We start from the raw sequence: 15,580 nt of genomic DNA on the forward strand, positions 1-15,580 counted from the left end.
CAGTAGGCCTCCGAAATCGCACCTCTTTGAGTCCTGTACGGGAGAAGGGTGATAAGGTTTTTGGGGAGCGCTCAGCGCGACTACTGACTTCTTCGTCACGGACGCCCCGGACTCCGACAACTACTTCCTCGATGTCGACAACCTCCTCAACGACATGGCTGGCGAGGACACTGACCCCAAGTCCAGTATTGCAGTTGCTGCTGTCACGTATGTGTTCTTCTTCTTTCTGTCAGATGTCATGCCATAGTTTCCCGTACTAGCACTTGTCCTACATGTGTTAGGTTCTACTCCATATATGCGACTACCTCTACTGCCTGCTCTAGATATGCTAGGCTACAGTTCATATATGCAGATATTATTTACCTTCTCTCTGTCAGAACGCATGTCTCGTTTTATCACTGCTATATTAGTCGTACTTTATCTAATATTTCTGTCAATAAAATCATTCGATAAATTGCTCATATTTCCAAAACAAGCTGCGCAGCGTTCTTCTCGAACATACTCTCACTCGAAGGAGCAGCGGGGCCTTTGCTGAGTTGGTGCTGTCCAAGATCAGCAAGGTGTTGGTGGAGTTAGGGCATCTCCAGCCGTTGGCCCCCCAGGGGGCGTCTAAAAGCGCCGCCTGGGGGTGAGCCGGCGAAAAAATGGCCCTGGGGGCGAGTCGGTCCCCAGCCGTCGGCCCCTAGAGCCGCCCCAGGCGCGTATTTAAAAAAAAGGACCGTTCGGCGAAGTTATGATAAAAACTAGTTAAATTTGGGCCAAACATGGCAAATTTCGGTGAAATTCGCGCATTTTCATTACATTAACCTAATCTAAAAAAGAAAATGGCTGAAGTCGTCGCCACCGTCGCCGCCATCGTCGTCGTCGGCCTTCTCCTCCTTGACGCGGGCGCCCCTGCCCGGCGTCACCATGGCGGACCGGCGGCGGCGCGTCGTCGTCGTCGTCGTCGCTGTCGCATAAGACGACGACCCCGTCTTCAACGCGGCCGCGTCGGCGCTCCTCGAAGCGGCGCAGGGCGGCGCGCTGGCGTTCCTTCTCCTTCTCCCGACGCGCCTTCTCCATCGCAATGGAGTCCTGGCGCGCCCATTCTAGGACCGCGTCGTCGTCGTCGAACACCGCCTCCACCGGCGCCAGCCCCGGCTCCATCTTCACCGGCGCCAGCCCCGGCTCCATCTTCGGCTTGACGAAGCGCGGAGGAGCCAACAAGGAGGGGGCGCGCCGGCCGCCCTCGTTGATGACGATGCCGACGCTGCGAGTGAGCCGACCGATTGGCGTCTCCGCCGCGGGCTCGGCCTTGACGCCGAGAAGCGCCGAAGAACCGGAGGAGTGGGAAGATGAGCGAGAGGAGGAAGACGAGGAGGAGGCGAACCTCCTTGGCGCCCATGCACGTCGGTGTTGCGACGGGGCGGCCCTCGTTGCAGGATAGGTCAACGACGGGTTGTTGCCGCCGTTGAGGTGCGTCAGCACGCCCTCCAGCGTGTGGCCCGGGACGCCCCACCACAGGTGGCGCCCCACGCTGTTCTTCACGCCGCCGACCACCGGCGCGTCGTTGGTGGAGGCCAGGCGCTGCTGCTGGCGGCGCTGGAAGTACCCCGCCCAAGCCGCGTGATTGTCGGCGGCGTACTGGGGGAGGGAGCGCTCGTCGTCGGTCAGGGAGGCGTGCGCGACCTCGGCCTCCTCGGCGAAGTACGTGGGCTTCGCCACGGCGTCGGGTAACGGGGGAACGGGCACTCCCCCATCGCTGAGCCGCCACCCCGTCGGCCCGGCGCGCATGTCCGGCGGCGCCGGGATGTTCGCCTGGAACAGGAGCCAGGACTCCTGTTCGCGGAGCGAACGCCGGCCAAAGCCGTTCGCCGCCGCCTCGTCTCCGGGGAAGCGCTCTGCCATGGCGACGGGCTCGGCGGTGGTAGAGAGGGAGAGAGAGGGGCTGCCGGTGGCGCTCGGGAGAGGAAGACGGAGACGGAGAGAGAGGGGCTGGGCGGCGGCGAGGGGCGAGTCTAGTGTGGGCACCGGCGAGAACCGCCGGCTTTTATAGCCGCTCCGTGTCGTGTGTACGCGCGCGAGGGAGGGGAGGCGTCGGCGCGCCGTCTCGAGACGCGCCGCCCGTGAGGAATCAATGGCAAGGCTGAATCAATGGCAAGGTTGACCGGCGGCAGCCTTGCCATTGATTCCCCGCGGGAACCGAGGCAGTTGGGGGGAAGACGAGCCGCCGTGTCCCTGACGCGGCTGGCCCGCGGCTTTTTCGCGCCAAAACAGTTCGCCCCGGCGCCCCCCCAGCGGCCGGGTTCGGCGTGGATCCGCCGGCGCTGTTTTCGGCCCAGGCCGGCGAAAATCGGGCTCCTGGGGGCGCGACTGAGCCGTTTTTTCGGCGCCGGCGCAAAAAAACACCTGGGAAGGCCTTCCTGAAGGCGCAGCTGGAGATGCCCTTAGTCTCGGCGCTGCGAAGGGAGATGGAAAAGGCATGTATGCCAGTGGAGAAGGGCACCTGCCCTTCTCCAACTTGATCAATGGGTGTATGCTCCAGGAAGATGATGTGATGTGTGCAGTTTATCCGTACTAATCTGCATGAGATGGGGTGTGATAATGATCATTGAGTCAAATCTACATGAGCGGGGGGTGTGATAATCAAATGAGTCGCAAGCATGTCATACGAGTGGGACGTAGTTTTTGTCTCCACGAGTCCAGGTTATATAGTTTTCCAGCTCTGGTCAGCTGAGCTAATTGAGATGTATTTGAACTTTTTGAACTTTATATATAATAGAGGTGTTAATGTGAGATACTCGAGTGAACCAACCCCTTCAGTACACACTTTTATAAGCTCCCTCAGTCATCTGTATCACTGTATGGTTAGACAAGAGTGTTGCCGGGAGGCTTTTTTCGAAGCAAGCAAGATGTATCTTAACCTTTTTGGGTGTCTACCTTACTACTGGTCCTTGTGAAGTGAGATACTGGAGTAAACCAAGTGCAAAGTTTGTCGATCCCGAGCATGCTCTCGCGAGGAGTAGGGACACCGTGGTTGAGCTGGTGCTGTCAAAGATCAGCAAGCTGATGGAGGAGCTAGGATCGGTGTTGCCATCGGAGATTGAAGTGGCATGCATGGCCATGGAGGAAGGCAAAACTAAGATCCATGATCTAATCGTGGGTAGTAGGTCGTTCTCCCTGTACCGGTTCGTTCATGAGGAGCCCATTTTGCTGCAAGCTCCTAACCGGTGAGATGCCCATGGCACGCGACAATAAATGCGGCAAGGTATTCATAGGCATCTGCCATGGCAAGCTCATTGACTCCATGCCGAAGTTGTTTACCGGGCTACTACTTTCATGGAGGGTAGTATTGTTTACACGAGCAGGGGTACATGTAGCATGCTGCCATGATGATCTTTCCCTCACCTCCTGTTCGATCTCAAATATAGAGTACAAACGATTTCATGCACAATTCATAATGGACAAGGAAACAAATTCTACCAGCACAACTCAAGAAAGACATACAATCCCATCCAGCACATATATAAACTCGGTGTAAAGAATTTTACCATATTTTCAACGTAAACACAGTTTCAGTCACTATGTACCAAGTTATCTAAATAAGAGATTCCGTACACATGCAGAAGCTCCATCCATCTCCCTCAAGGCAACAGTTTTTCTGAATTCCAGGACATGGTAGGCAAAGCCTATTTGAGTTCCGTCGTATCTACATGTTTAACACACGCAAACACTTATCGTCATTTCCTTCTCTGAGGATCCCGACTAAGACCATGTTTCCTCAAAATTCTGATATAATTTCGTGATAGACTGAATTTGTTAGAACCCAGATGGTGCAAGTAATCCCAAGTGAAGATCCCAGTCTTGTGCAAATCATCAAACAGTATCCTGTGGTCCAAAAGAGTCGCTATAGATGAGACTTGCAGACAAAAGCAAATTAATAGTTTCTGAGAGATAGAGATGGCACAACCAACTATTTTCTGCAGGAGGCATACTATTGTCCGAAGTAGATAAATCTCCATGAAATCTATTCTACAAAGAATATGACCCTCACCGGACTCCATAGTTTCCTATTGATTCAGCTGACATTATTCCAACATGTCGGCGCCCAAATATAACCTGGCATAATTTAAAGGGTTAAATACTTAGCAAACAACTAAATACACACCACCAAAATATGCTAGTAATATTATAAAGGGGTATTGTTCCAAGGTTTTGTAGGACAGGTCAACATTCCAGGGTTAGCAAACGGCTCTAAACTTGCCATAGAAGCATCAGGCCCTTACCAACTGAGAAAAAATGGTTTCCCCACTTCAAGTGGTGAAAAGGAATACAGAAGATACAGTAAAAGTTTACCTTCTCGCCAGCTATTGATCTGATCTTGCTGTCAGCTGCTGGACTGTAGACTCTGAGAAACTCAGCCGACAGATGGAATGTACTGCCATCTGCAAATTGAACCTCTACCTGAGAACAACCAGAAACATAGTTCAAATCACTGATATGAGATAGGACATTTGCAGCAAGTTAGTATCAGGGAGGAATAATTTCCTAGCAATTTTTGCAACCAACTTTATGTGCTAAACTGCTAATGGTTATCACATTCAGACAAAGCGAGTCTTTCTCTGTAACAAATTGTTGTGTGTAAGTTTGTTTCAGTCATACCAGATGCCTGATGCTTTAGGGTTGTAGACAGAAATAAGATTGAATATCAAGATTCTCTGTAGCAAGTTGTCGTGTGTAAGTTTGCTTCAGTCATAGCAGATGCCTGATGCTTTAGGGTCGCAGACAGAAATAAGATTGAACATCAAGATCCTCTGGTGCTAGGTTACATTCCAAATTCATCGCCAGATAATAATATCACACAGCGCTTTGTTAACGATTGATCCGTCAAGATACCAGCAATAGCCAGCCAATGGAGATAACTGAATGAATTTGTGAATTCTGGATAAGGTCATTGAAATGCATACGTGCCGAAAATACAGTACGACTGGTGAGGAATGGATAACCAATCAGATGCCAGATTCCAGAGCTCTCAGCAAGGAGAATGCGAGGCAAATGTCGCTTTCCCCTACCAGATTGGGAGGGAGCTCGCCATGGACCGCACGGCAGGATTTCACGTCAGTTTCAGCGCTCACAAGTGGCGCATTACCATCACACGGAATGTCTTTTTTCCTGCGCTGCCGTGGAAGCGTCAACTTTTACATTTCAGCTGAAACTGGAAGCACTGAACGGCTAAGACGGCTAGACGACCAATCAGAGCAGTTACCACCAACCCACGGTAGCACAGAAGAGCAGGAATCAGGTAAATCTGAGGGGATCTGAGGAGGAGGAAAACGTCGCTGCAGGGAGGGAAGAAGGGGGAAGGGGCAAGCGACTCACGGATTTGGGCGGGTGCAGCGCGAGCTTCTTCAGGCGCGGGGGCTGCGCCGCCGCCGCCGCGTGGCACAGCCGCCGGGCAGCCGCGCCCGCCCTCGCCGCCGCCATGGAGAACTACTGACTAGCTCACACAGAAGCAGAGCCGGCAAGAGGAGCGACGCGATCACAGCCGTCCGTCCCCGACCACGTGGTGGAAGCGTTTTCTCTTTTCTGTGGCCGGCAAAGGCCCACGCCTTTCCCACTTTCCGCCTTCGCCCCAGCTCGCCGCCCACGCACGCGCAGCGCCCAGCCGCTTGGAGCCACGAGTCGGATGTTGCGGCGCGCGTCATTAAGGCAGGGGGGCATCTAGATTCTAGACTGTATCCATCCATTCCCCTCTCCGGCGACCGCAATGCCGCCGCCGCTGGCGCAGGTGCAGGAGCTGCGGGACCGCCTCTCCGACCGGTTCCGGCCGTGGAGCCGCTCCGCGCAGTTCTGGGTCCGCGCCGTCGACATCTACGGCAGCTACAAGGTACGTGCGGGGAGGACGGGCCTTCCCCTGTTCCATCGGCGCCTCCGCCCGCGCGCGCGCCAGGTGTTCGGTTCTATGCGTGTGAGCTCACCGTGGTGTTTCGTTGGCTGGTTTGGTCGGTCTTCAGGTGTGCCAGCTGCGCACGGGGTTCGTCAAGGATGAGGAGGAGCGGGAGGCCATGTGGGAGCAGCAGCACGAGATCGGCGCCCAGAAGATGTACTCGCTCTGCTCCGAGCTCGGCGGCCTCTTCCTCAAGGTCCCTCCCTGCCTGCTGCTTTCTGTGTTCCCCTCTGATCGGTCGTCTTTCCTACTTTTTTTTACATGAATCGGAGGATCATTTTGAGAAGCTTCGCTAACTCCAACAGATGCCACAGCCTAGCTATACTCACATTCTTTCACCTTTTATCTCGATTAGGCTGCTCAAATTCTGGGCAAGCCCGATTTGGCGCCGACGGCCTGGGTGAAGAGGCTTGTTACATTGTGCGACAAGGCTCCGTCCACGCCGATCGAAGTTGTCAGAGATGTTGTAGAGAAACAGTTCTGCAAGAGCTTTGATGAGATATTTGATTTCTTTGAAGTTGAGCCTGTTGGGTCTGCTTCTATTGCACAGGTTCGTGTTTAGGTACTTCTCTTGGCTGAAGATCCGGTGAATTGTAACATTGGTGCTCTGCATGATTTTTCTTTTCAGTCTTGGGCCTATGCATGTGCCATTCGTTTCCCTGTGCCACTACATTTTATTGTAAAAATAATTGCAATAGCCTCTCACTCAATAGGCTTCATATTTGGTTAGGTGCACCGAGCGAGACTTAAATCATCAAAGACAGATGTTGCTGTCAAGGTACGACTTAGGACTGCATGTATGTGTTCCATAAACGGTTGTTTCCTTATCTGATATGCTCTGATGTGCCCTAGTGGATCTGGTTCTATCCAGGTTCAACATCCAGGAGCTGAACAATTGATGATGGTTGATATCCGGAACATGCAAGCATTTGCCTTGTTCTTACAGAAATATGACATCAACTTTGATCTGTTCTCCGCCACAAAAGAGATGGAAAAGCAGGTTTTTGTTTAGTTCACTAGTACTTTTGTTATTTTTGCTTCTCCTAGTATACTTCTCTGCACCTGCTCTAAACCATCTAGAAATATTGAGCCTCTTGCGGTTTTTATTATTCTCTTTTTTTGTAAATTAAGGCAGACTGGCCTGTATGTTCAAATGTAATCATTTACTCTGTGATAAAAATGGGGTGTCATTTAAAGTGAATGGAGATTTTGTTATAAAATGATGGATCATATCCACACATCCACAAGTGGACTAAACTGGGCCACTAAGGCTATTTACTTACTGGAAAAATAAATAAGTGCAATCTCAGTATTCAACATCTGGACCATTAGAAACAAGATAAGATAACCATTTACTGGGACATTATTAGTGTTTTTTTTTACTATTAGTATTCGATTGTAGCAGGCCAGATATCTGTATACTGCGAAGCATAAAGTTGCATGATGCGTCTCCTATACGAGTATATGTTATGTGAGTGCCAGTTTGGTTCTTATGCGCCAAGAGATACGAGAAAGTATAATTTGTTTTCATAAGAATGTGCACCTTTTCTGAGATCAAAACTAATAATTTAACCATTTTCTGTGAATTATTGATCTTTTGGCTTCATTGTTTCCATAGATATGCTATGAGTTTGATTTTGTGCGAGAAGCGAGAGCAATGGAAAGAATACGAGAATTCTTACGTGTCAGCAATAAGAAACCTCCAGTTATGGTGCCTCGTGTGATTCCTGGAATGATTAGCAGGTACATTGTCATATCTTCTTAATCAGCAAAACCTGTTTTTCAGGTTTTACTGAATCCTACTTCTGCACCACAGTTACAAGTAAATAAAAAGCTTGCATCATTCGGAAGGATTCATTAGAGAAGTTATAATGGGTCATCTGGTAGTTGCAGGCTTTGCTTCTGTTCCAAAAACGATATCCTCTGTGAGGCTTCCTTACATATAATGAATACTTGCATTAGTCTGTACTGGTTAGACAGGCATTAAATATGTTATGTAATTGGTTTACCCTTTATCTGTCCTTTAATCTATAATTTTATTGATCTAGCTGCCCCTCTATCTTGCGTTCCTCCGGCTGAATTCTAATGTGTTGTCTGGTTAGGATTTTTAGAGTTCATGAGCGAATCACTATCCATCATGAATTCATTTATTTTTGCCACTTCATCACATCAAAAGTGTGTTGCTGATTTTATACCATGCCTTGTTATTCTTCTTGTACTACAAATGTAGGAAATGTGTCATTTGTATGAACTTATTTCCTTTTATACAAATGAAAAGCTCATTAGCAAGTTAGGCACTGTATTAGTCAATGAGAATAGAGTTCTTACAATCGCGCAAGACCTGCTTCGACACGCAGGGCGGTACACAATGTTAGGAGTAAACCACGTCTAGGTGTGGTGACCAGCGTGTGTGTGGCGCATGCAGCAGACGAGGAAATTAATTAGTCACGGATAGACTCCAGTTAGTTAGCTAGGCATGAGGTTGTTAGCTGCTTCTTAGGAACGGCTGGGTCTTCGTGGCTGGTAGTAGAAAGCTACGTGAGCGCTGGATCGTGGACGTGCATGTCGGTTGTGTCGTTAATAGCCAGCATAGTGGCCTGGTGATCCATTCGTGCGTGTGTTAGTGGCCGGTGTGTGGCCGTGGCCTGATCATGCGTGCGTGTTACTGGGTATACCCCCCCCCCCTCCTACAGTACTGGGCAAGGCCATGGACCATAGAATTGCTTTTTCTCTGAATATTTTGCCCTTTGATGTTGGGCAGATCTCTGGCAATAGTGACTTCATTTTGTTGAGCCACAACTCTGTCTTCTGTTTCTTTGCAAAATGTACATGTCATCAGTTTGTCTTACTTCATTTTGTTGAGACATTTTTTTTCTTTGATAGGGAGGTCTTGGTCATGGAATTCATACAAGGAACTCCAATAATGAATCTCAGCAGTGAAATGTCTAAAAGAGGAATTGATCCTGCTGGTAAGCTTGCAGCAATGGCAAAGCAGTAAGCCCCTTCATCCCAAAAGAGTATGGTTCTCATTTCCTTATTTTATGAGGCATACTCTCTCTCTCTCTCTCTCACACACACACACACACACACATAGCTATTGCCCTCCTTATATTTGTATTAAATTTAATTTTTATGTCAAACATGTCCTTTCTTCAATTCCTTTGAGTGCTCTAGCCATCTCAAAAGATATATTCTCCTTTAATGCAGGAAGATTCTGACGGATCTTACACTTGCTTATGGCCAAATGATCTTGAAGGATGGCTTTTTCCATGCAGATCCACACCCAGGAAACATCCTTATCTGCAACAACACAGAGGCAAGTGATGCTTATTACAAAAATGTCAAGATATTTCCTTATGGCAAAGACCTATTTTTAGATGAATATTCTTTAATGGTGACCCTCTATTAGGTAGCTTTGCTTGACTATGGACAAGTGAAAGAAATGCCAGAGGATTTACGACTGGCTTATGCAAATCTTGTCATTGCCATGGCCGATGATGACCTTTTGAGAACTAAAGAAAGTCTCAGGTAAACTCAATCTCTTTTTATGTTATGTCATTTTTCATGTGATAATTAGATCTATACAAGGACAGTAAATTCAAATCAATAGTCCTAGTTAAAAAAAAAATCGACTGCTGGCCTGATATTCCTTAAGGGACCCTCTGTGCCCTCTCCATATTCTGGCTGTGGATCTCCTGCAAGCCATCATCAACAAGGCCTGTCAGATCTGCTCAAGTAACTTCTTCACATTGCTGAGGTGGATTTTCCATTATCCTGTACACACACGACATGCCCTTGGTCATGCAGGCCTGTCCTCGCCAGCTTCTTTACCTCAAAGGGCTTCTTGAGACTTTTGGCAAATTGGCTGGTTTATGTGTGCTATCCATCAATATTCCAGAAGGCAGAACTCAATACCTGGCTGGCCTTTTTCACTGTTTTTTCTCTTTCTTGAACACTGGCACCTTTCCTTCGACGTATGTAAGGCTCCCTCTTGACCTGTCAAGATCCAAAATCTGTGATTATGCCCCCTCAATGAGCGTATTGAACGAAGGCGTATATCGAACTCTTCCTTCCTTTTCCTTGGGCAACACATCCTTGTCGCTAGATCTGTCCTTAGCCTGCTGCCCACCCAAATTGCTCCTTGAGGTTGCCAGAGGGGGTTAAAGAAACTATTGACTGCGCTTGCTGTATATACCTGTGGGAAATTCGGAAATCATGATTAGATCTAAATTGATGGCTACCTGGAACAAGGTCTGCAAGCCGAAGCTGAATGGTGGTTGGTATCCTGATTTCTCAGTCCAGAATGAGCTCCTCTCCTGAAATTCCGTAGTAAATTGTACAACAAGCTCGACATCCCCTTGGTACAACTTGTCTAGAAACACTACGTGAGGTTGGTCTGCACGCCTTCAGCTCTACAGGTTCATTCTTGTGGAAGGACACCACCATTCTTTCTGACAAACTCCTTAACAATGCAAGCTGTAGCATCACTCAGGGGGACACATGTCACGCCCCAGCCAGGGATTTGAGGTGGATAGGGGTGGAAATGGCTAGGGTTCGTCGAGTTCATCAGGGGAAGAGGAAAATCACCAGGGAAGGAGACGAGATACACTAACTACTTTACTCTAAAGTTGTATCTCTTCTCTTGCTTTCTTTCCAAGCCGAAATGGCATATATAGAGTTCATTACAATGGTTCCCTGTAGCTAGGTGCTTCTAATTGGAATGTAAAAGTAAACAGTGAATAAGTGCTGTAGTATAGTAACAGTCTGTATCGAATCTCCCTTCATTCACTCTCACAAGATCTTGGCCGTCCGTTAACTGAACCAACAAGTGTTGAATATTTTGGACACTGCGCTCGTCAGGCTTAAGTGTATTGACTGACGGCACTGACAATGCCATCCACTTGAGATCAGCCTTATCCTCATGGCTTGAACGATGGAAAAGTCGTCTTGATATTGCCATGTTCAGTAACTAATGGAACATGAGGGAGTGGAACAGCATGTTTGCCAACATGTTCTTTGGGCTAGCTGATTGGAACACAAGATGAATTGCTGCTGTATCTGGTAGCTGCAGTTTATAGGACACCTGACCAATTCTCTGTAGCACTTTAAAAGGTCCATAATACTTAGATCGCAGTTTCAACGACCCCCTTAACCCAAATGCATTCTGGCGATAAGGTTGGATTCTGATATAAACCATTGCTCCTTCCTTCAATTGTCTTTCTGTCCTTAACTTGTCAGCTTGCATTTTCATGCATTCTTGAGCAACTTGGAGATTTTCTTTCAGCTTGTGCAGAACTGTTAACTGAACTGCTGGACTGAATGTATCTGTTTTGGGTGTACCTTCAGTTGCCATTCTGATTTGATGGTACCATGATATTAGATCCAGCTTGCAGAAGATTTTTGCTCCATGTAGTTCATCCAGAAGATCCTCAAATACTGGCATTGGGTACTTATTCTTGATTGTGATAGAGTTCAGTTCTCTAGTCAACACACAGTCTCCAACTGCCATCTTTCTTTTCTAACCATAACAGCAGGAGAAGAATAAGGACTCAAGCTCGGTTGTATATGTCCATGGATTTAATCATTTTCTTGATTATCTCCTGCATCGCCCCTTTTTGCATGTGTGGAACTCTATAAGGTCTGAGGTTAGGTGGTTGAGCTCCAGCAGTCAAAGGGATTTTGTGGTTGCAATCCCTATTTGGAGGCAGTGATTTAGGTTCAGAAAAGACCAGAGGGAAGTTATCCAGTATATTCTGAACAAGGGGGTTCTGAATGTTTGTAGTCACTGGTTCCTCTGTTTCTAGTGCATACATCTGTATAATATATCCCATCACAGGTTTAGTCAACAGATTGCTCATAGCAGTAGGTGTAACCAGGGACTTAGCAGGAGCTGTATTGTGATCAGTGAAAACAATAGGAAGACCATTTCTGTGCACGGTCAAAGTTCTCATGTCGAAATCCATTGTAATAGGACTGACTTTACACATTCAATCACATCCCAAAATGATATCATAACTGTGGAGGGGCAGGGTTTTAAAGACAGAAGAAAACTTCTTTCCCTGAATGAAGTAGGTAGTGAGAGGGACAATGGCAGTAGACTGTAATCGTTCCCCACCAGCCACACTGACCCTCTTAACTGGTGTACTGTGTAAATGACAGTTAGCAGTAAGAGCAAAGTCATAGTTAATAAAAGTGTGTGAACTGCCACTATCCGCAAGCGCCACTGCTTGATGTCCCCCCATGTTAATCACCAGTGAAAATGTAGCAGGGCCTCCTGTGCCAGCTACCGCATGACAAGATATCAACATAACTTCAGATTTTTGCTCTGGGTGTTCTGGAGTATTAGGAGCTGTGTGATAAGCTTGATCTGGTGTAGGTGAAGTCTCTTGTTCCTCTAATTCAACTGTATCATCATCAATCTCCTGCATGATATGGAGAGTTCTGCCTCGTCTACATCTATGCTCTCTGTTCCAAGGTTCTTTACAATACCAACATTGTCTTACTCAGGGCCTGTTCTGAAACCATCTAACTTCCCAACTTCTCATATCTAGCTTCTTATCCGGCTTCTTGCTTCAGCTGGCGATGTGAAAACGTTCTGGAGCGCCAACAGCTTCTCCCAGCGACTGGATGACCAGACAGCCCAGCTGGGGCGCTCAAGGCCCGCTTCTGCCACCTTGGGCCGGCTGGAAAGGGCCCATTTCGGACCAAACTGCTAGGGCGTCAATGGCGCTGGGGCCAGATCCTCCAAGCCACGGAGTCGCAGCTCCGTGTACCAGGCGCGACGGACGGCGGAGACGACGGGATCCGGCCAGAGGCGACCGGATCTGTAGTCAGAGTCGACGATTTGGCCGGCGGCGGGGGCTGTTGGGCGTGGCGGCGGCGGTAGGGTTACAGAGGAGAAATGAGGGGGAGGGAGTTGTCAGCGAGCGGGCTGTTCTGCGGGATCGAGCGAGGGGAAGGTGAGCGAAACGTTTTCTTGGTGGTGGCAATTCGGCCGTAAATAACAGCAACTTCAGATTCACAAAAAGGGGAAGCTGGGAATCGGTCGCTTTGCAAAAATGAACTACAGCCCATCGTGGCTTCCTGGATTTCGGCTTCGGGAAGCTATATCGTTCGGGATGGCTTCGAGCAGAATTTTTTAGAAGTGTGGAGTGGGAGGAGATCAGAACAGGCCCTCAGTCTGATTCCCAGCTGGATGAACTCGCTCAGCATGGTTTCTGTTAAAGTGTGGTCTGTGAGGAGTAGGGGCAAATGTTGCTCTTGGTTTCTGCATAGTGGATTAATAATAAGCCTTCTTTGCATTAGCAGCATTTTCATACATCTTTGCATACCAATAAGCTTCCAGCACTCTCCTAGGTCTCTGACCACTCACGTCATGCTTAATGTCTGCTTGAAGGCCACCTGTAAAACAGCTCATAATGAAGCTTTCACAAGATTGCAGAAAGTCGCCTAGGTCACAAGATCGCACTCCCCTAGGTCTCTAAGCCTTCTTTGTATTAAATTTGTGTTTGTCGAGTTCGACAGTGGAAAAGGAAAATCGCCAGGGAAGGAGGCGAGATACACTAACTACTTTACTCTAAAGTTGTATCTCTTCTCTTACTTTCTTAACAAGCCAAAACAGCATATATAGAGTTCGTTACAATGGTTCCCTGTAGCTGGGCTCTTTTAATTGGAATGTAAAAGTAAACAGTGAATAAGTGCTGTAGTAAGTAGTAACAGTCTGTATTGGATCTCCCTTCATTCACTCTCACAAGATCTTGGCCGTCGTTAACTGAACCCACAAGTGTCGAATATTTTGGACAATGGGCTCGTCAAGCTTAAGTGTATTGACTGACAGTACTGACAACACAACCCTCTTAGGCTCCCCCCTCCATCTCTCTTTATCTCTCTGTCTGAGTCGCTAGACCTTTTCCACTTTTCTATCCGTTGAAGCTTTTGATGAACTTCAAGAGTTAAGGCGGCTCCTCATTGTAAATCTAATTCTCCCCTCCCTCCCTGAGCCGCTAGACCTTTTTCTACCTTACTCTCTTCATTCAAGCTTTATATGAACTACATGAGTTCATGCATCTGATACCTGAAGTTACTTCTGGGCGAACACCTTCTACTATTCCAATTAATTCTACAATCTTGCTTTCCAGCACAGTCAGACACCAGCTTATCTCGTGTTTGGATATCCAAATGCACTTCCAAACTGAAGATTTCTCGTGGCTTCTTCTCAGCGACAGGGATATGCTCGTTCACCGAAACTATCAAGTAGGTGAAGATTCCAACTGCGTCCTTTGTACTGCTGGCAGCCTAAAAACCAGGGATCGTCTATTTTGGAGGTGCCCCTTCAGCACCTCCTGCTGGCAAGCTATCTGCATTCAGCTAGACGTCACCTCGGATTGCAATCACATGATCAGCGTGGCCAAAATCGCCTTCAGCAAGCCTTTCTCATTGGAGGCTTTCATCATTGCAGCATGGAACAGACCATTTATGAACAAAGGAACACTGAAATTGTCAACAGCATCATCCCTAGTTTAGGCTCCTTAAAAAATATCTCCTTGCCCTTTTATTTAAAATGAAAGAGGGTGTTGAGGGCCGCACAGTTTTCAGTTAAAACAGAAATTTCAGTTTTTTTATGTGCTAGTTTGTAAGAGAACAATCTTGGGCCAATGGGTCAGCATAATAAATATTTTTAATGGAGTCATGATTTGTTGGTGAGTAACTGTTGGCATATTACTTGTTTTTCTTATGGATTTATCAAATGTTTCAGTGAATTTGGTTTCAAAACATGGAGTATAGCAGACAATGAGCTAGAAGAACTGTTTCAGTTATCTCTTAGAATGTTTGATACAAGATTACCGCCTGGAGTAACCGTGCTCTCGCCCTTTGCTGATGATTCTTCACTGAATAAAGTTGGAGTAGAGGTATGCGACTGTATTATCTGCACTTCCATAGTTCAAACATGAAAGACAATTGGCATATGTTGTTGCTCCTCCATTTACTTGAAAACTCTTACAGGCATACAAATGATTTGTGTATTGGTGCAGTTTAACTTCCTTCTAAAATGTCTTCTTTCTATTTGCTTTCCTACTTGAAGAGCTTCCCAGAGGAATTATTTTCGGTGCTTCGAACGATACAACTGTTGCGCGGGCTGACTGTAGGGATGGGCCTCCGTTTTTCTTGTGCTCAGCAATGGAAACCAATTGCTGAGGAAGCTTTGTTAAAGGCTGGGAGAATAAAAGGTAGTACTTTCAGCATATTGGTACATCTGTCGATGAGTCAAATCTAATCAGCAAGCATCATGGTTTCCATTGTGCTGCTTGCTACAGCTCTTTATATCCATAGTGTCTTTCAGGTTGACTAACTTGAACTATTTGTGTTCTTGTTCAGATGTAAAATCAAGAAGACCAAGAAGAAGTTTCCTTAGAAGGTTCTTTTAGGGAAGTAGAGATGACGACAGCCAAAGAACCAATATGTAAATCATTTTGTAACGAACTGGCAGTAACCAAAAGGCATTTTTTTTTACCTTTTTGCGAGGTTGTAGTGCAGGAGCATTTGATACTGATTATTTGTTTGTCTTTGATCACAAATTATATATAATATGACGAGAAACATGTAATTTTAAGGAAGGAAAGAAATCAGAGAAAAATATATAATTTCATTTGGGCT

The 15,580-nt window shown here is 47.2% G+C and overlaps 2 protein-coding genes across 2 annotated transcripts; one reads left to right on the top strand and one right to left on the bottom strand.

Annotated features, from left to right (window-relative positions):
- Positions 1-3,479: 3,479 nt before the first annotated feature.
- LOC119269821 lies at positions 3,480-5,504 on the bottom strand. Its single transcript, XM_037551748.1, has 4 exons — positions 5,359-5,504; positions 4,336-4,443; positions 4,034-4,098; positions 3,480-3,867 (listed from the first exon to the last, which is right to left on the bottom strand). Exons 1-4 carry the CDS (start codon positions 5,461-5,463, stop codon positions 3,720-3,722), a joined length of 426 nt encoding a protein of 141 aa, XP_037407645.1. The 5' UTR covers positions 5,464-5,504; the 3' UTR covers positions 3,480-3,719.
- Positions 5,505-5,508: 4 nt separating this feature from the next.
- LOC119269820 (uncharacterized protein slr0889-like) lies at positions 5,509-15,580 on the top strand. The gene is made up of 12 exons (XM_037551747.1): positions 5,509-5,866; positions 5,994-6,122; positions 6,282-6,476; positions 6,657-6,704; positions 6,798-6,926; positions 7,545-7,669; positions 8,810-8,920; positions 9,134-9,242; positions 9,336-9,454; positions 14,682-14,835; positions 15,009-15,153; positions 15,302-15,580. The coding sequence occupies exons 1-12, from the start codon at positions 5,747-5,749 to the stop codon at positions 15,349-15,351; spliced, it is 1,434 nt and encodes a 477-aa protein (XP_037407644.1). The 5' UTR covers positions 5,509-5,746; the 3' UTR covers positions 15,352-15,580.

The sequence above is a fragment of the Triticum dicoccoides genome, chromosome 3A (assembly GCF_002162155.2).
Source record: "Triticum dicoccoides isolate Atlit2015 ecotype Zavitan chromosome 3A, WEW_v2.0, whole genome shotgun sequence".
NCBI classification, from domain to species: domain Eukaryota; kingdom Viridiplantae; phylum Streptophyta; class Magnoliopsida; order Poales; family Poaceae; genus Triticum; species Triticum dicoccoides.